The sequence below is a fragment of the Platichthys flesus genome, chromosome 6 (assembly GCF_949316205.1).
Source record: "Platichthys flesus chromosome 6, fPlaFle2.1, whole genome shotgun sequence".
Lineage (NCBI taxonomy): Eukaryota > Metazoa > Chordata > Actinopteri > Pleuronectiformes > Pleuronectidae > Platichthys > Platichthys flesus.
Window position 1 is genome coordinate 15,038,259 of NC_084950.1, and position 20,743 is coordinate 15,059,001.

Below are 20,743 nucleotides of genomic sequence, written 5' to 3' on the forward strand. Positions count from 1 at the left end.
ATTGGAGTCGAGTTAGATTCAGCGCTGAAGTTCGGCAAACACATAAATCCTCAGATCCAGATTCAGTCTCCAGCTTCACACCTTCACATCTACCTGCTTAGATTGATGCACCCCTGTATATCTAGGCATTAGTCACACTTTTTTAAATCTTGTCTCCAACTCGTCATGAGTTCTGCAGCGAGCTCTTCACCCACATGTTCTGTGATGAGCTGGTGACTCCCGGCCAGGTTTAAAACCTAAATACATACATGGCCTGGTTTTGTCAGGTTGATACTTAATAGCAATTTTTGTCCAAATATAAGTTTGGATCCAAAACGATTACATTTTTCATTTCTGTGTTATTTGTCACTTTGGTGAAATATGCAGGCCCAGGTTATGGATTACCACTTTAATAATTGTTTACAGAGCATGAGCAGAGGGGCTGGCAGATCCCAGGTAATAAAGAAGGAAAGTAAACGTGAAGAAAGTGGCAGGTTAAGAATGTCAGAGAGCAGGAATCACATTTCTCTTATTCTTAACTCCTTATAATTATCACTGTTTCCTAACACATTCATTTTATTATTATAAATCATAGAATTTGTTTTATCATCCTGCTGTTTATTGGTTTATGGTGTGTTAAATGTCTTTTTTTTAAGAGAACTCCTGATCCGATATCTGAAATCCAAACCAATCGTGCAGTGAAGGATTAATACCACAGTGTAAAATACTCCATTACTAAAGCTACTCATCACAGTTTCTTTAAGCCCAAAGTAACATATTCAAATATCAAAAAGATGTTTAGTTCAGAATCTGAAAACATTGAAAAAGAACAGCAAGTTGTCACAAGCGAAAAATTTCAACTGACATACATTTGACATTTTGGCTAAAAAATGAATTAGTTAGATAACTAATGTTCCTCTGTTGACTGAATACTAAACCAACATCAGCAGCTGAGGCATCAGCACAAACGACAGTACAACCCTTTGAAGTGTTTAACTCCTATTCAGTTTCATGTTCTTATAATGTTTTACATGTTTTTGGCCATGTGGTGTGGTCCAAAGACAGACGAAATGTGTGACGCATCAGATGGCAGACAGAACATGGGTGTTACTTTCTCATGCGCAACTTTCTCTGACACACACACACACACACTGCTCTGAGTCAGTAACCGTTCCTGTTCTCCCAAAGCAGTCTGAGAACTCAGTGAGAACACCTGCTCTGATAATCTGCTGTGCTGACTGATTCAACAATGAAATGTTGCAACATCTTAAAAAGAAAAAAATCGGAACCAACATCATCAAATCACACGGCGTGTAGGGAAGTGTTAATAAACTGTCCCCTCTCCAGTAACACACCCAGCGATGTGACACTCTTTGACTCATCTCTTTTGTTTCGGGGAGGCACCACGTGTACCTACACTGAAAAAGATGCGATGATAATTATTAGGGTGGTGGCTATAGAAGGACTCTATAACCTCTAATGCCGTCTAATACCTCAGCAGATCAGACGCCCTGACGAGCTGGTTCAACACTTCAGAGAGAGAAAGAGCATCCACCATCAACTCAATGGTTATGGTAAGTGTCAACTTATTTTTTAAAGACATTTAAACAAGATTTAATTAATTCCACTGCTGTTTATGATATGGAGGGAAAATAATTCCCACTGAGAACATTACTTTTTAATTTAATTGTATAGATGCATTTACTGAAATGTGTAAAAGCTGAGGGATTATTTCTACGCACAAATATTCTCTGACGAAAAAGGATAGAATAGAAAAAAAGAGAATAGAATTTTGTAATGGCACGTACAAAAACATTTTGCTGCAGATCTCCAAAGCATTGCGATACATATAATAAATAGAAAAGATTGTTGATAATTAAAAAACAGAGAAATGAGAATTATAAGATTATATATACATAGTACATATTGTAAAACATTCAGCTTTTGTATTTCTATAGATCTTTCACTACATCTGGTTCATTGTGTAAATCTATTGACTTTAATCATCTACGTGGAAAGAAAATATCGGTCTTTCAATATAGGGAAATTATTGGCTAATTGAAAAACCTTAAAACAGTTTGTTTGTTATTTTCTACTTAAATCCTAAGGAAGAAAAATAATCCAGAAAACAAAATGATGCACTAGACATTTGTTTAAAATTATCTAAACCAGTTTAATTTAACATGTTTATTCTGCACCGGATGTGATTTTTTAAATACTTCACATCAGTTCCAGACAGGTAGATGCTACAGCTGCACCGCATGTAGCATGTGTCACTCCCAAGCTCAATATCACCTTTGTATCTGTGGCCATGGTGACTCACGGTTGCTAGGCTGAAATAAAACAAAGCAGATAAAACAGGTATGTCTCTGACGTAACAGAGTGAGAGTGAGCCACACCTTGTAAGAGTCCTGCAGTCAGGCTGAGGCTCAGTTGCAAGACTCAACTTGATTTGATGCCAGTAATCATTACACTTACAAAAAGACAGACATACAACAGATGTGTAATGAGTTCAAGGTCCAGTCTGTAGGTGAAATTGATCAGTTGTCAGCGATTTCACACGTAATAATCCAAGTGATGTTTTCACGGGTGTGTTTCATCTAAATTGTGCATTGTTGTTTTCTTTACCCCATAATGTTCCATTTATATTTAAACACTTTATATTAACATCGGGAGTGGGTCCTCTTTATAGAGTTTTTTTTTTTTTTTTTATGGAAGCCTAAACTGGACAAACTAAGACCCTTTTGAGTTTTTAGACGACTGAAGGCTGCCACAGGTTTCTCTTCCATGTGTAGAAGGGGAGGGTGAGGGGAGGGGTATTCAGCTGCAACATGCAAATTCAACATTAGATGTCACTAAATTATCCAAACTGAACCTTAAATCGTACAGACTAATAAAACTAAGAATAATTTCACAAAGTGAATAATTCACATACAGCACATGTTTGAGTAAATGTAGATGTTTCTACAAGAAAATGCGGAAATGGAGGAAGTTCGAAGTTATTGCATTTGATCTCAATGAAAATTGTACTTTAAATTCCAACTTGAAGTATAGTTAAAATATATATTTGGACCTGCGTTAACATATATGATACATCATCCACTTGTGCAACACATCCAGCTGCCATTTTACAATAAATCAGAGATGTTGATCAAACCTGATGATAATTTTGTTGCAGTCAATTGTCTGTTTTTATCATCTTCTAAAAAAAATGTTACCCTCATGATCCAACTGTTTATTCAGACTTAAGAACTATATATGCTTGAAATTGCTAACACACCATGGAGTGTGGTAATGTTAATGAGTTAGAGCTTTATGACTTAATTCCTCAACGCCATCACATTTACCCCCATTGTCCATTTAAGGGTTAGGGGTTAGGGGCTGCTAGTCAGGACTGTCGTTTTTGTTTAACAATCATCTGTTGTTTAACCTGGTTTATTCACTTTGTTTATTCACTCCATCGAATTATGTTTTAATATATTTTAACAAGTCCACAGAATCCACTCTTTGTAACAGAACAGAAATGTAGCTGTGATCGTGATCAGAACACAGTACAACTTAAAAGAAATGTGGAGTTTCTCTTTCTCTTTTTGAACTTTTCAAATCACAATTTACATAATCTTAAAGATGTGTTACAAGAATACACAGATCCTTTACTCATTTCAAAGTGCAAATACTGCAATATAAAGATACTCCTGCTTTGAAAATGGGTAACGTATCAAATGCAAAAGTATTATTTTTATAAAACATATAATCAGTTTAATATTATATTGTCATACATTAAACTACCTGGCCTTAACGCAACATGTCATGCATTACATAACGTGCTACAGCAAAGCATAGCATAGCATAGCATAGCATAGCATAGCATAGCATAGCATAGCATAGCATAGCATGTTTTTTACTATGCATAACACAGTAAAAAACAATACAACACAACATAAAACAGCACAATATAAAAATACATAACATAACATAGCATTGCAGAGCTCGACACAATTTAAAACAATACAACACAACTAGTGCTGTCAAACGATTAAAATATTTAATTGCGATTAATCGCATTATGTCATAGTAAACTCAAAATTAATCGCGATTAATCGCAAAATTGTATCTATTCTTAATGTCCCTTCATTCATTTTTTCTCCATAATTTTTTGGGGGTTTTAATGCTCTATCAACATGGAAAGTGGATTGGCTTGCTTTATGCAAATGTTTTATTTTATTGAAAAACAACATTGCCAAACAGGGCGGTACAAAATAAAATTATAAAGTGCACATTTCAGGTAAACAAGGACTCAGCCTATAGTGCAGTTAAACAATGGCTTAATATTTTCTTTTTTTCAAGTTTGCTGTGAACATAGCAGTCAGGCCTCTCAAACAGACAAGCAACAAAATAACAAACAAACAAAATACACAGGCAAGTGTTGGCCTACTTTGAAACAAATTAAACACAGAACTGTGTAGGGCTATTTGAGTCCTCCCCATATTTGTGGAAAATGTATGAAATAAGAAGCACCCTATTTTGAAATAAATAAAAACATATAGCTGCAGCCTAGTAGCTTAAAAATATATATTTTAGTTGGCGAAATATTAAAACAAAAAGCGAGAGCAGGTCAGACTGGAGGCGAACACAGATACTGAAGCTCGATAGAAACCAACTGCAGCTTCTGCTCTGATCGAGAAGCTGAGGCGCTGATCTCTGATCAGCTGAGACCAGAGAATCTGTGTTTTCACTGTTTTCATAGTTAAGAAGCAGTGAGTCACTGAGAGGCTGTTTCACGTGAACGAGCTCTGATCTCACTGTGTCTCCCTGAGCGAGTGCTCGGGGGGCAGGGGGCGGAGCTACGGTGAGCTATCTGGAGCCACATACACACACAGACACACACACACTCGCCCGCTCCTTGTACTTCATGACGGCCTGATACGATGATGTTTTACAAAATTATTGTGAATAAGTCAACCACCAACATGCAAAAGCGTGTGTCACATGGCGAAAGCGTGAGAATTGGCAGCTCTGCGTTGGTCTCTCGATAATTTTTTTTTAAATGCGTTAAAATGGGTTTGCGTTAACGCCGTTAATAACGTGTTAAACTGACAGCAATAAACACAACATAAGACAACACAAAATAGCATAGCACAGCATAGCATAGCATAGCATAGCAAAGCATAGCATAGCATAGCATAGCATAGCATTGCATAGCATAGCATAGCATAGCACATAATTTGGTTTGAACAGTTTAATGGAGGTTTATCGAGTGAATTTGGATAAGTCTGTTAATAATGGCAATACTTACACAGCAGTGTGTACACGCACTCAAAGACACGCACAGACAGACAGACACACACACACAGACACAGCAAGTTAGACACTGCAGTCAAGCCAGCCGACACTCGAGTCTCTGTGGTCAAATCAGCCAACACAGAAATTCTACTGCACCCATATACTTATATTAATGGTAAACGCATCCGAACCGCCCAGAACGGGAACAGGGATATTTCAAAGTACTATAAAAACAGTTTGCTCAATAATTCCAGAGAGACACGGATATGACTGTGTTCAGGACCTCTCAGGCTACCCACACACTCAATATCAGACATTTTACTGTACAGATTAAGAGATTTTTCAAAGTAAAGTGCAAGATTTCCCATGTGGAATACATAATTTCTGGATATTTCAAAGTACAATAAAACTGTTTGCTCAATAATTCCAGAGTGAGACTGATATGGCTGTGTTCAGGACCTCAGGACCCAGATAATTTCTGGATATATGTCTAATATTCAGTAGCTGGGTAGTCAGAGAGGTCCTGAACACAGGCATATCAGTCTCACTCTGGAATTATTGAGCAAAGTTTTTTTATAGTACTTTGAAATATCCAGAAATGATCTATTACACAGTGGAAATGTTGCGCTTTACTTTGAAATATCTCTTAATCTGTGCAGTAAAAATGTATAATATTCAGTATGTGGGTAGTCAGAGAGGTCCTGAACACAGGCATATCAGTCTCACTCTGGAATTATTGAGCAAAGTTTTTTTAAAGTACTTTGAAATATACAGAAATTATCTATTACACATTGGAAATGTTGCACTTTACTTTGAAATATCTCTTAATCTGTACAGTAAAAATGTCTAATATTCAGTATGTGGGTAGTCAGAGAGGTCCTGAACACAGCCATATCAGTCTCAATCTGGGATTATAGGGCAAACGGTTTTTATAGTACTTTGAAATATCCAGAAATGATCTATTACACAGTAGAAATGTTGGACTTTACTTTTAAAAATCTCTTAATCTGTACAGTAAAAATGTCTGATATTCAGTGTGTGGGTAGCCTGAGAAGTCCTGAACACAGGCATGTCAGTCTCACTCTGGAATTATTGAACAAACTGTTTTTGTTGTGCTATGAAATATCCCCGTTTCCGTTCTGGGCGGTTTGGATGCGTTTACCATAAATATCAGTATATGGGTGCAGTAGAATTTCGGTGTTTTGCTGATTTGACCACAGAGACGCGAGTGTCGGCTGGCTTGACCGCAGTAGATAAACAGACAGACGCACGCACACACAGATACACACACACACACACACACACACACACACACACACACACACACACACGCACACACACACGCAGCTCACTCACCTGTACGTCAGGTGTCCTCTGCCCCATGAGGCCCCGCCCCCTGCTGGTGCGCCTCTCAGTCGCCTCCGCCACGTTCAGCGGACACACAACAACCTGTTCGCAGCTGCGCTCTGTCCGGACGCCAGCGTCTCTCCTCCTAACCTTTCCACCATGAGTGTCGTGGGCTCTGAGAATGTCTTTCTGTCCGCCCTGCAGCCCCACACATCCGTCACCACTTACGGGCTCCCGTCTGAGGTCCGCCTCGGGAATGGGGGCTCCGCGTCGGACGAGGTGTCCAGATCGCGGCGGGTCCAGCAGCAGGTCCAGATGAGACTCGCGGAGAAGTCCACACTTCCGCGTCAGAATGGATCCGCCTTGCATTACGCCGCGTCAGGTAAAGAGGTCTCTTAACTCAGCTTTTCTCAGGGGAACTGCTCTGGATACATGTTCCTCTCTTTGTCTCTGGATGGGTCCGCTTTGCTTCGCGCACTGAGCGGATCTAGGTTCAGTTTAGAGCGGTCTGTGAATTCAAGGCAGAAGCACTCAGTGTCCACCCAGGTACACGAGTCAGGTGGCTTTGTGCGCCAGTCTGACCAGTCAGTTTTATAACCTTGTTTCCTTCTGCTTTACTCCAAGGAACTGAACTATTTTCAAAAATTGTCTTTGCTTCTCCACCATATATTCATTCATTCCTGAAAATGGACGATTTATTGATTATTTATTAATATCTGTGTATTAGAAAACCAGACATATTCTCATTTAAGAGGCTTGACCCTGTGGATTGTTTCCCGTTTTTTCTTAAAAGAATAATCAACCCACCATATTTGGTTTGAATAATATGTTTCCTGTTGGTTTATTCATCGATTATAAGCTTAATCATTTCTGATGTTACCAAAACTAACTTAATTCACATTTCTCTAGTAGGCTATGACTCATATCATCGGAAGCTTTAAATACAACTTTCAAGTTTAAACATGTATGAATATGTCTGGTGTTTGTGTGTATGTGTATGTGTATGTGTGTGTGTGTGTGTGTGTGTGTGTGTGTGTGTGTGTGTTTGTGTGTGTGTGTCGTCTCTCCTTCATTCCTGCGGGTTTGTTTCTCATCAGGGGAAATCTGTCCTTTCAGCTGCTCTGCACTGAACGCAGCAGTGATCGTACAGTGTTCTGTGTGTGTGTGTGCGTGGGTGTGGGTGTATGTGTATATGTATATCTACATTTGACCTGAGAAAGGGTTAATGTGTAACAGGCCCAAACAAGAGCTGCTTTCATGATCCTCCCTGATAGCAGGGTAAAGTGAAAGCCTCCCTCTGTGGGATTGGGTTTCAGGCCTTGCTCAGCTGAAAGGGGCCGACAGTTCAAGAGATACATGGAAGATGACTGGAGTGTCATTGTCTTCTGTTCAAAGTGTAAAAAGGTGTCTGCGTCGTCAGACAAAGTGGAGGTGGAATTGTTATGTAAGCATCAGGGTGAATGAAAGGGTTCCAGCAGTGTACTTGGGTGTTGCGACACATTTCGTGCAGTAAGAGAAATGAGTCTGGTGGATGCGTGAATGTAGAAGTCATGGAGTCTAAAACTTGTTTACCTGTCTCCTAAAGTGTAAGGACATTCCGTCACTTTCCATGAATGTGTCAAACCGCCGCGAGCACTCCAAGCAGCTCCACGTCAGAGCCTTCCCTAATCAACACCAAATATTCTGGGCTGCGGCTGAGGCAGAATCTGTTTCTCACCCTACTAGTTTTGGGCTTTTTCCCCTTGAGGGGCCAACGCTAGCGGCTTAACAGAGGCAAACATAAAATACTGTCACGTCATCTCAATCATGTTTTGAAACCTTTTCAAGAAGTAGAGGAAGAATAAATAATGACACGGCAGGGAAGGCTGCCATTTCTGTGGTTTGGTGGTTCTAGAGGAGTTCATTGTGATCGGATGTGTTAGGGTTAGGGTTAGGGTTCGGCAAGGATCGCCCCTTCCTCCGAATCTAAATGTTCATCCTGCAACAAGTTTCAATCTATGACAATAACTGGTGTTCATATGTGGATAAGCTCAGCAGAAAGTAAGAGTGAAAAAAGTGTGTGTGTGGGTGTGGGTGCGCGCTAATGTGCAAACCTTTGTCTGTTTGTTGATTCAGTGGACAAAGTTCACTTTTTAAAAAACAACAGGAAGGAAAAAAAAGTTTCCTGATGGAGGAGTTTTCAGGGTGTGTTTGCTGCGTGTTGTAAAAACTGTGGGTCTCAGGTGTGTCGGGCGTTGCCTGGGTTGTGTTGAAACTAGGCCAAGAGATGCCGTTGTGTATTCGTGCTAAGTAGAAGTCAAGGGTGTCTGAAAATGTTCACTCTGCTCACAAGTGTGACCTTTCAAATCAAATTCAAGTAGTCTACCTGAAAATCGGATAGCATTCTACCTCAGCTGACACGTTTTCATTACTGTTTGTCTGTCTGTTGCCAGGGTTACGCAATAAACTACTGAAAAGATGTTATTGCAACTGTGGTAAATTGGGACATGGGCCAAGAAAGAACATATTACCTTTCAGAGCAGATTTGATTTAAGGAACCAGATTTAGGAATTTTTTCACTTTATCACTTTCTGTAACAGGGCAAGATTTGACAGGTTTGGGAAGAGGAAGAAGATATTATAATCAAAAGGTAGAAGCTCATATCTATGAACAGGTGATATAATACAAATAGTTTTGAAGAAGATGTCTGATGTCAATGTGTGTGCAATATGGAGAGAAGAAGGCCAATCAGTCTTGGTGGAGGTATGTACTGAGGGCCCCTCTACTTAGCCAATGTTATCATGAGTACATCATTACTTATCATTAGTACCTTTAGTGCTAACTATTGTTGTAAAGTAATAGTAAGTGCAGGCTCACACAGCTACACGGCTGTTTGCATGACTGTTTCATACCTGGAACAACAGATTCATTCTAAGGAGATTTCAATAAGATCCTGGACAGAATTATTAGTTGACATACACACACACTGAGTTTAATAAACAGGGTTTTATCACTGAACTTTTCTGGTTTCAGTTGACCCAGATATTTGACTCAGCGATCAGCCTCTCAAGGCCCGGACCGTATTCAACGTTTTGCCGCCATCAGCTTCACCGCTCACACAACGACCTGTAGAGGAGAGTGAAACATTCACACGCTCTCCGTGCTGAGAGATGAATGTGTGTGTCAGTCGAGAAGTATTCTCCCAGGTGAGCGGTAACCAGAGACCTGGTGACTGGACTCCTCCTCCTCCTGTTACAGTCTTGTCCTCAGTCTCCAACTGCAACACAACACCTGCCATTTTTCATGCAAATCATTGTTGTGAATTAGAGAGGCGAGACAGCTCCATGTGGTTTAATCTTCACTCTGGTCCTATGATCATTGAAAGTTTTCCCTGTTGTATTTGATCTCTTTTTTTAATTAAATGTCTAAGTCTGTTATGTTCATGTATAATGTTATAATAACGACCAACTAGATATCCATGTTAAAACATGAGCTTGTAAAAGTAAATAAGTGTTTATGATTTGAACTCGGCCAAAGCTTGTCAAGGAGAGCCAGCATTTCCACGTAAAAATCCAAAAGATATGAATCAAGGTTTTAGGAATTCCTAAAAAAGTCGATTGTCATTTCTCATCTTCTTTTGTAAAGCTGACATTTGCACTTTGACTAGGAAAAACTTTTCAATTGACCAATTTGGAGTGTCATCTTTTTTCTTATTTATTTATAAAGATCTGAAGATATATTTTTCACAACAGATGGATTGGAGCTGGTTTTTTGTCTTTTCAGAAAATATTTCTCGACTTTTGTAAATGTCTTGATTATGTTTAGTACTCATGTGTTTTTCCATTTTGTTGCTTTATTTCAGAATACGGTGGCACTTCATCAGTGAAATATCACACCTACAACCCCAACTTCAGCTCAAAGTCCTCCTACATGACCTCCGGCTCCAGAACATTGGTGAGTTTCGGCCAGATTATCTCACTGCCTAAGCATTTCTTAACACATATCAAACATCACCAGTTCCGGACCTCTGCTGGTGTCACAGCGGGTCATGAACAGCGCTCAGCACGTGTGGTATTTCACAGGAGGCTGTGATGAGATCAGCTCAGGGTTTTCATGTCCACCCTCTAGATTCCTCTATTTTTGGGATTCAACAGGAAAACACAGGCTTTATTCCGCTAATGTCTGAGCTCTGAACCTGAGCGTGACCTTGCCTTAACTTGTAGATTTCGAATAGCTGTCTGATACGTCTCATTTTAATTAGTTAAAAAAATCCTCCACGCCTAAACGGTGAATGCTGAGGCCATGAACTTTGATTCCTGACATGTTGGTGATCACATTTAGAAACCAGTGACTCATCTCAAAGTCACCCACACATGCAGTTCAATACAACACAGAGAATAACTCTGCTCACATTTGATTGTAACAGTTCTTCCTCTCTTCAGCCTCAGGCTCCTCGTGTATCCCAGTCAGGCTTCAGCGCCCGGTCCGCCGGCCCAGATATGGCCCAATTCCACAGGATCAGTATTGGAGGTGGTGGAGCAGGAGCTGGTGGTGGTGGTGGTGGTGGTTTTTACAGAGAGGACATGCGCATGGGCAGCTACCAGGGCAACACCAATACCCAGCCCCGAATGGACTCAGATACCCTCTCTATGCACACGATGCGGCAGCATTCCCAACCTACGTTTCCCTGGATGGTCGATGCCAGCGACGCCGGAAGCTTAGTCTCGGACCGGGACGCCATCTACAACCACCAGTACAGCCAGGGCACAGTAAACGGCTATAGCAGCCAGAAGAGGCAAGGAGGAGGCGGCCTGGCCTACGCGCCAAGCATGCAGCGCTCACTCAGTGGCACTCTTTCCCGTGTCGGAGGGATGGCAGGAGGGGATGCAGAGATCGTTCACCAACAGTCTTTCAAAGGCCCGGCCCACCGCACCATCAACAGGATTACAAACCGAAACCGCCTGAGCATGGGCTCCGTGTCTGGGAGCTCCTACGGTAGAGGAGGGGACATGGTGGACAGGGGCTTCATCGGTTCTGGAGTGGGCTCGGCTTCCCAGGGGAACCTGATCATGCCGCGTCAGGGCACCCTGTCCCGCGCCATGTCAACCAAAAGCATTCAGAGTTGCGGCCGGGGGATGGACATCTTCAATGGGCAGATGGAGATGGGAGCCAGCATGGCCAACCTCAGCGGGTGAGACACTCACACGTTCAGCATTTCCAGTTGAAACAGACGGTGCATTTCATGTTCTCACACTATTATTGACAGAGCCTGCGTGTGTAATGGTAGGTTGAACATATCTGGGTCAGCAAAAGGTCCGCATTCGACTGGTTAGATTTCAGCAGCTGCATCCACCCAATGACCAACCCGCTGATGCTGACTCAAATTAGTAGGTTTACGATCTGGTATCATGAATAAATATTCTATGATTTTCATTCCCTAATCACGTCCATAGGTGTAGTGCAGCGTGAAGACGCTTTTATCAAAGTATGGAAATAGAATAAAACAAATGGAATGCCGAAGTTTCCAAATTGACATATAGGGTCAAATGAAATCATATAAAACACATTTTACTTGGGTTCATTCACCTTTATTGCTTAATTTAAACCTCAGTATATATAATACTAATACTACTTGGCAACATTTTTAGCAGCATAATATTCTCTATCAAACTGAACTATTCGTGAAGTCAGTCTAACATTCGATCATGTGATCAGTTATAGTTTTATGTCAACTCTTATGCACCGCAGCAGGTAAATAGCCTTGAAAACGAGCCATAACCGTGCATGCTCATAGGTGTTCTCTGGCACTTTGCACCACACGTCAGATCAAGTCGTAAGAAAAAGGCCAGAACCAAGAGTGAAGCGGCTCCTAACTCAAATTGTCTGTGAAGCCAAGTGTTTATTTACTGCACCTTAATCCTCTGTGCCTCTATTGCCCTAAAACCACTGGCAACATGTTCCTTTATTATGACAAACACCGGCCATTTAGGTTTAATTTAGTCTGCGCCACATCCTGATCACCACCCAGCACCAGACTGATTGTGCAAACATTAACACACCGCATGTGTATTACTCCACTGCTGAAAGTAGTTCCCGGTGAATGCTCCATTTGCTTCAGAACATGAAAGTTAGGAATGGGGTTTAGATTAGAGAGCTTTGGACTAATCAATTATTTTGATTGGGAGTTATTGACTGTGAGAACATTATTATTCTATATGATATGTCAGTAAACGCCAATATAATCATCCTGTATCCTTTAATTAGTTCATAATACTCTATGACGGAAATGACGGCTCGACTCACTCGGGTGACTCAGCTTGTTTAATGTGTCTGAGACTTCAGCGGCAGCAGGGTGAAGCTATATGCACCAGTATGATGGTGTCTCAACCATCACGTGCCAGGGGGTCTTAGTGAGGGAGTGTGTGTGTGTCTGTGTGTATGTGTGTGTGTTTTTACTCAGAGCTGTGGATCGGGAGGTGGCTCCATGGTGGTGGAACTGGTTTTGGGTGTGGCAGCTGAGTTTCTGTCCTTGCATTTCACACATCCCGCAGCGTGTGGTTAGCCGAGCCGATTCACAGGCCAGTGTCTGATTTGGAAGAAATACAACGGTTTTTCAGACATGATACAAATCATCCATGATTGATTACAGTAATTATTGCGGCCACTCTGTTGGTTTTCACTCAAACATCCAGAGGTCATGCAGAATGTGTGCTATCTTGCAGTACAGCAGCGTAACGACATCACCAAAATGTTTTACATTCTTGGTTTTTATGGGTATTTTGCTTCTTTGCTAGGATCACCTCCTTGGATATGGCCACAGCTATACAGCACCTGAGGGAGCCCGACCATGATTTACAGGTCCTAGGTGCCGCCTACATTCAACATGAGTGTTACAACGACAACGACGCCAAACAAGAGGTATTTAAAACAATTTTAACTTTAACTCAATTCCTCCAGGTCTCTCCTCTCTGCAATCCACCCTGAGACCCTCCGTTATATAATCAGTTATTTGTTTTAAATCATGCAGTAAACATATGTGGACTTTGCCCAGTAAACACGTTGAATGGCTGATATATAGTAAAGATTAAACCTCTTATCTGCTCTGGCCTCAGTGCTTTTAGCCTGTTGAGGACAGGCAGAGACTTGTGGTCAGTGCCTAATTGTTCCTCTAAAAAGGAAATGTTCTTTTACACATTTAACATATTCAGTCTCCTATTCGGAGTTGGTGAAGGATGAAGGATGAAGACTATCTACTCTCATATCAATACAGTAAATATGAAGGTTCAGCCAGAAGCTAAAGCTATCTTAGCTTCGCACAAACCCAACAGTCCCCTCGTGCAACCACAGTTAAACTCACAAGGACTGGATTTTATTTGCAATTAAAAACCGGGGGAAGAGCTAAACAGTTCCAGCTCTTAATCACTGCCATGGATACAGTCCAGACACAATCAAACATTGCATGAGATGAAACTGAATGTGAAAGATGCTGTTATCAAGATTTGAATCCATCCGAAAAGGCTTTACGCTTAGTTTCTCTTTAAAGCAAACAAAAAAAACACCAAACAATAGGAGAAAGTATAAAGAAAGCATTAAATGTAAAGTAGACAAATCCTAAGCAACATGATCTTGTTTCTCCAGGTGCGTCGTTTGAAGGGCATCCCTGAGCTGGTGAGGCTCTTCAACAGTGACAACCAGGAAGTGCAGCGCTACGCCACTGGCGCCACACGCAACCTCATCTACGAGAGCATGGAAAACAAAGTGGCGCTGATCGACGAGGGCGGCATCCCGCAGCTGGTCGAGGGGCTCAAGGAGAACGACGACGAGCTCCACAAAAACATCACAGGTAGGAAAAAAAACAGATTTCAGACTAAAGTAGGCCACGACGAGCGGAGCAGATTTTTCTCACAGCTTGCTGTGGACATTCGCCTCCAGCAGCCTTGAATGCTGATTAGCTTGTGTTTGGATGCAACGTGATCTTGGCCTGTGGTGTCCTTGAAATACTTTGAGCAAAGACTAGCGTTTTGAAAGTGATATAATATCACACCCGGGAAGGATGGCAGGAGAATCCAGATAGTCGGTGTTTACTGTAAATAAAGTCTCAGTTCGTTTTGTTTTTTTTTAAAGAGGGAGTGGAAGCTCTTTTCATTATATCAGCATTCTTTCTTTCAGTGGTTGTGCTTTCATTTCCTCTTTATTTGACATTTACGTCTGTCGGGGCAGCAACAGCCCGAGTCTGAACAAGTTTAGTTTCCTCTTGTCTGGTCTGCATCTGCATCATCGTCTGTTGTCAGCAGAAGCGATCCCACTTTCTCAGTCAGTGACTTCTTGAGAATTAAAGGAAAAGAAGGATGTTGCAAGCCCGATCTCCAGGGTGGAGATCTAAGAGGAATTCAATGTGTGTGTTGAGCACACAAAGGTGGAGCTGTTATCTTTTCTATAGGGTGTGTGAAGAGGAGGATAACTTACAGTGCTCCTTGATGAGCAGAGGCCCCGTCTCTGTGACCTTTGAGCCACAGTGATTTATATCTACTGCACTGCTATAGCTTGTGTCGATGGCGCAAGTAAAGGAAAAATAATCTTGGGGAAAGTGATAAATAACAAAGCAGATGTGCCTTTTCCAGATTTATAGGTTCAACTGTCTCATACAAAGACCGGTCATCCTAAAATAACGGGTTCAGGACCAATTCGATTTTTATGAACACAAAGCTACATCCATCTTCTCACCCAGCTCTCGACAAGAAAGACAACAAGTGTGTTTTTCTACTGCAAAGGATAAAAATCACCATGATTCAAATGAAAATGTAAAGGCTTCCGACACCGTACATGAGAAATAAAAAAGTCAAAAAGTCGGCAGTAATGTGGTAAACGGATAATAATGCTTGAATTTGTTGCTGACCTGTCCCTGGTGTGTGTGTGTGTGTGTGTATGCAGGTATTCTGTGGAACCTTTCATCCAAAGACAACCTGAAGGAGAAGCTGGCCCGGGAGACGCTTCCTGAGTTGACCGAGAAGGTCCTCATCCCTCTGTCCGGCGGCGGAGACACTGAGGACATCTATCAGTCCGCCTCCGAGGCCGACATCTACTACAACACCACGGGTTGCCTCAGGTGCACTTACATTTTTCTGCGTCCCATCGCTGCAGCTGCAAAATGTCCCTGAATTAGTTTTTTTTTTCATTCTGGCTTCATGTGCGCCTGCTTCTTCTCCCATGACCGCACTGGTGAGGTCAAACCAGTCCTGCAGGCCGCTGGAACTCGTGTGTCGGCTGAAAGCCACTGGAGCTTTCACCACACCCATTACTCTTCACTGGTGTTTGCAGAAGCCTGCATCGCTCCAGTCGCTTTTGTTCGGCTCTGTTTGTGTGCACACCTGAGGGCTCTAATGAATGCCTTTGCATGTGGGGAATATTTGCAAAGCTTTCTGCAAAATATTTATCTACTCTTAAATTAAATTATTGTTTTAATAAAAAAAAGAAATTCTTAAGCTGGTGCATCGTGTCAAAAGTGGAAAAACCCAACCAAGCCAAACTCTGCTGTGCCCCATTTGCATCTAATGAAACGCATGACCCCTGACTGACTTGTATCTGTAATGACTGTGTGTGCAGGAATCTGAGCTCTGTGAACGAGAAGACCCGTCAGCAGATGAGAGAGACCCACGGACTGGTGGACTCTTTGGTCGCCTACATCAAGTCCTCCCTCGACCAGAACAAGGCAGAAGACAAGGTGAGAGCGCCTGGAGACTGAGCCTCATTTAAACAGCATCTCTTCAACCCACGTCTGACCTTTACTGTGTGTATCTTTGTGCGTGTGATCTTAGGGGGTGGAAAACGCAGTGTGCGTCTTGCGGAACCTCTCCTACCAGCTCTACAGTGAGATGCCTCCATCTGCCATGATGCGCCTGGAAGGACCGACCAGGGATCAGGACTCAGGGATGGGCGAGGCCATTGGTTGCTTTACACCCCAGAGCAGGAAAGCTAAAGACGTAAGTACCTGTTGGACTTGTGGCTTTTTGTGTCCAGGACCCAGACCCTCCATCTCAACTCTGTCTTCTTGTGTGTAACAGAGAAAGCCCCAGGATCTCTCCACTTTCAGCGAGGTGGCACGGGTGCCGAAGGGCGTGGACTGGCTGTGGCACCCTCAGATAGTCGGGTTGTACAACCGCGTGCTGCATCAGTGCGAGATCAACTCCACCACCCGCGAGGCAGCTGCCGGAGCTCTGCAGAACATCACAGCCGGAGACAAGCGGGTAAGAAGCGTATCTTTGTCAGTTCACCTGTTAGAACACTAGAATGCTATAATGTTAGTTTGTCTCATTTATGAGTTATTTTGCTGTTTGTCTTGCAGTGGGCGTCAGTACTGAGCCGGTGGGCTCTGGAGCACGAGCGCATTATGCCAACGCTGCTGGACCTGCTACGTACCAACAAGGACCTGGAGCTGCGTTCCCTCACAGGCCTCCTCCGAAATCTGTCCCGCCATGCCAACAACAAGGACGACATGGGTTAGTCTTCCATTTTTCCTTCATGATTTGTCTGTTTTAAAGTATTTGTTGTATCACATGTGAGAAAAACTCGAGTTTGGCATATTGGATGAAGGCACACTGCTCTTTCGTGTTCTATTCACATGTGTTTAGCCCCTTGTAGCTTGTCTGTGTGATTCCCTTCACTGTTTTATCACGGACGCAAAATTATCTCTGATCGGTTGAACCTTCAAAGCTACTTACAATCTTATTGGGAAATATAACACACATTTTATAAATCATATTTAAAATTGCACCCAACTCTTGGCATTCAAATGTTGTTTTCTATCTGTTAAGCTCAAAACTAGATTCTGAAGAGTTAAGGGTGATAAATTCAAACTAGATCCTCCAGGAAACCAAGAATAATGGAGTTAAGCATTAATTTAATACTAATCTAAAATATTTAATACTATTGCTGCAGCAATCAAGATTTAAGCATCTCTCAATCAGACATTCAGTTGATCTGTACAATAAAGACAGTGTAGGAGTTGATTGACAGCAGTCTGTACATAAGCAACATGTCAACTTTTTGGCAGGAACCTGCACATGTTCATAGAGGATATCATTGCAAATAGTAAATAGCTAATTGTTTCCGAAGTTTTAAGAAATGCAGTGTTATCCTAACAACACATATTTTAATATTCAGCAACGAAGGTTGTAAACCAACTGGTGACCAAGCTGCCGGACGATGAGCACCAGAAGGAGCCGTCCAGCGATGTGGTGGTGAACATCTGTGGTATTCTCAACAACCTGGTGACGGGCAGCCATTTAGCAGCCAGAGACATCAGCTTTCACAACGGCCTGCCCAAACTGGTCGCCATCAGGAACTCGACCGGCAGCAGGTGAGTGGTCATAACGTGACGATGGTTAAAACATTCTGTATAAGTCTAGAGATGACATGTGTCCAGTAACACATATCTAAACATTTACAGGACATTTGATACCGAATGTTGCTCAGAATGTTGCAGCCTATCGTCTCACACGAGGTCATTTCTGACGACCCCTTTGTTTTTTTCCAGCGCTGGGAAGATGAAAGCAGCCAAGGCAGCATCCACAGTTCTCACCAACATGTTCCAGTACAAGAAACTGCACAAAGACTACAAAAAGGTGAGACAACGCGGAAATGACAATATCGCTCCCCAGAAAAATCCAACATTTAAAGTAATTATTTCTGAATAATAAGTGTGATGAAAGGACAGACTCACTTACTGATCATATCCACACAGAATATCTCAAATTATGAATTTACAAGTATTGAATATTACTGACCCATGACATAGGTCATAAAAATATCATAAAAGGAGTAACCTATAACTCACATTCGTCTTCACAGAAGAATTGTTTCCCTTTTCTGACTAAACCTTCTGACCTCGGTCATCGGTCAGCTTATTTACAGACATTATATTCATATTTTAGACAATATGAATATTTATAAAACACACACCTGTGTTGGGCGACTATTGTCCTCTTACCGGAGGGTCGTCGATTCGATAACATTCTTCCCCAATCCGCATTGCCAAGTGTCCTTGGGCAAGATACTGAGCCTCAAAATTGCCCCCTTCACGTCGAGAAATGGCTGCTTATAGTTTGACTGAATGAACGTTCTCAGTTGGGTACAAAACACTGGCAGGGACAGTGAGTCTTGACAATGATAAGTAGAAAATTGTCTCTGTATAGGGCCCCACCCTCATTGCGATATATGTGTGTGCGTGTGTGTGTGTGCGTGGGTGTGTGGGTGGTGTGAGCTTGTTTGCCTGTGTGTTGAAGCGTAAAAATGAGTGAAAGTAGAAGAGATATGTGTGTGTGTGTGTGTGTGTGTGTGTGTGTGTGTGGGTGTGGGTGTGTGAGTGTGTCTTTACGAGCTGGATGACCGACCCCACTCTCTGCGATTCCCGTATCATTTGGGTAGCACATGTTCAAAACCTGTATTTGTCCCTTTCCAACTGCTGCTCTTTCAACACACCGTCACACCCTCACACCCTCTGGGGCAGGTCCAGGTTTACTGCCTTTTGCAGATCACGACTTGCCCCACCCAAGGGTGCGGTGCTGAGTTTCCTAATGAACAAGTCACGACAGAACAGAAAAATTGTTATTGTTCATTTCACACTTTGTATATATATATATATATTCTATTATATTAAATATACTCTAACAAAATGTACACGTGACAAAATGTATGTTTATAATTAAACATTGAATTATTCGACCCTGGATTACACTGCATTGCGAGGGCAGAGGTCACTCCAGGTAAACTTCCAACATTCCAGTGAGCTGTAGTTCACACCACAACACTGTGGTGGGAAGTATAATAACCAGGCTGAGAAATAATTAAAACAATCCTGCATAATCATCTCTTCATGTCTGTTTTTCTTCTTTGCTTTACAGAAAGGGTTCGTAAAACAGGATTTTGCTGATTTGCTGATTTAAAACAAGTCCGACAGGTGATGTGTTGCACGTCCACTTCTACCAGCATTCTATGGGAGAGCAGTAAATAAACTCTTCATTCAATCCAAAGATAATACATTTTTTTTATAATAAGAACCCACCAGTGATAGAGGATCGACCCGCTGGAAGAAAAGAGTTTCTGTCTATTTTAAAAGTCAATGGACTTTTGTAAGAAATGTGGTCCAGCTATGACGGACTATCGATGGACTCTGATACAAATGTGTGCACCTTAAACTCTCTTTGTTGGAGCTGTGTGTGTGTGTGTGTGTGTGTGTCTGTGTGTGTGTTTAGTGCAGAATCAGGGATTTTTTTTCTTCAGGGCTGTGTATCCAGATAAAATCCAAACAGCTGCCCTTTCTAAAAAACTTTTGTTAAACTCCTAAATGAGAAAATGCTGGACACTTGTGCCTTTTTCTTCTCATTGCACTTATTTCATAGCATTAAATGTCGGTACTAACGTGGCATTCTTCTTGTAAATAATGCTTCCTCTTTTACACAGAAATCAATGTTTGAATAAGTGTAGCCTTGTACTTTTTGGACAAATGTGTGTATTAGTGTCAAAATTATAACGTGTAGTTATAAGTGAATGTACGTCACAGGAGATCTCTAGATATACCGTTTGCAGAGATGTAAATAGATATTAATTCAGAAATCTGGGGATAAAGATTGTGCCTTCTAAGTGGACCTTTGTATTTAGTTGTGGGCTTTTTCTAGTTGCAAAATCTGTCTTGTCGTATGAAATGCTGTGTGATCACAATTTTAATGAGAACTCATAAAGTAACATCAAAACTCTCTCCTTCTTGTTTTATATAACTGCTGTTCATCTAATGTAATAAATGGTGCGAGTGTGAATCACAGGGGTGGAAGGACACAGTCTTACCTTTGTTGACAGAACAAATGCAATATTTGTTTAGTGTATGAGACCAATTTCAAAATGTAACACTTTTCAGATTGAATTTATTTAGATTGGAAAAATTAAATTTATATAAAGCGACTTGTGCAAGTTCATTTAGAGAAAATAAGCGTTACTAAAGTGTGTATGTTTCTGTGTTGGCGTTTTGAAAAAACACTGAGTTCTCATATTTGCTTTTGCGTTGTATTCAGGCACGTGTATCATCTGGATCTTTTTCAGCTAATAAAGAGAAAATGTGGAAATGAAATGTCTTGTAAGCATTTTTTCATGCGTGTGAGCGCCG

At 41.6% G+C, this 20,743-nt stretch overlaps 1 protein-coding gene across 1 annotated transcript; it reads left to right on the forward strand.

Annotated features, from left to right (window-relative positions):
- The first annotated feature begins 6,672 nt into the window (after nt 1–6,672).
- On the forward strand, nt 6,673–20,707 carry pkp3a (plakophilin 3a). The gene is made up of 13 exons (XM_062389810.1): nt 6,673–6,991; nt 10,451–10,542; nt 11,031–11,779; nt 13,383–13,506; nt 14,227–14,431; nt 15,520–15,694; nt 16,192–16,309; nt 16,404–16,568; nt 16,650–16,832; nt 16,931–17,084; nt 17,749–17,944; nt 18,122–18,209; nt 19,488–20,707. The coding sequence occupies exons 1-13, from the start codon at nt 6,769–6,771 to the stop codon at nt 19,527–19,529; spliced, it is 2,514 nt and encodes an 837-aa protein (XP_062245794.1). The 5' UTR covers nt 6,673–6,768; the 3' UTR covers nt 19,530–20,707.
- Nucleotides 20,708–20,743: the final 36 nt, after the last annotated feature.

Excerpts from the sequence above, each read along its gene's own strand:
- pkp3a (XM_062389810.1), top strand. The coding sequence starts at position 6,769 with ATGAGTGTCGTGGGCTCTGAGAATGTCTTTCTGTCCGCCCTGCAGCCC. Across the intron at positions 11,780-13,382 it reads AGCATGGCCAACCTCAGCGG|GATCACCTCCTTGGATATGG; the intron begins GTGAGACACTCA and ends CTTCTTTGCTAG. Across the intron at positions 16,833-16,930 it reads TCACAGCCGGAGACAAGCGG|TGGGCGTCAGTACTGAGCCG; the intron begins GTAAGAAGCGTA and ends TTTGTCTTGCAG.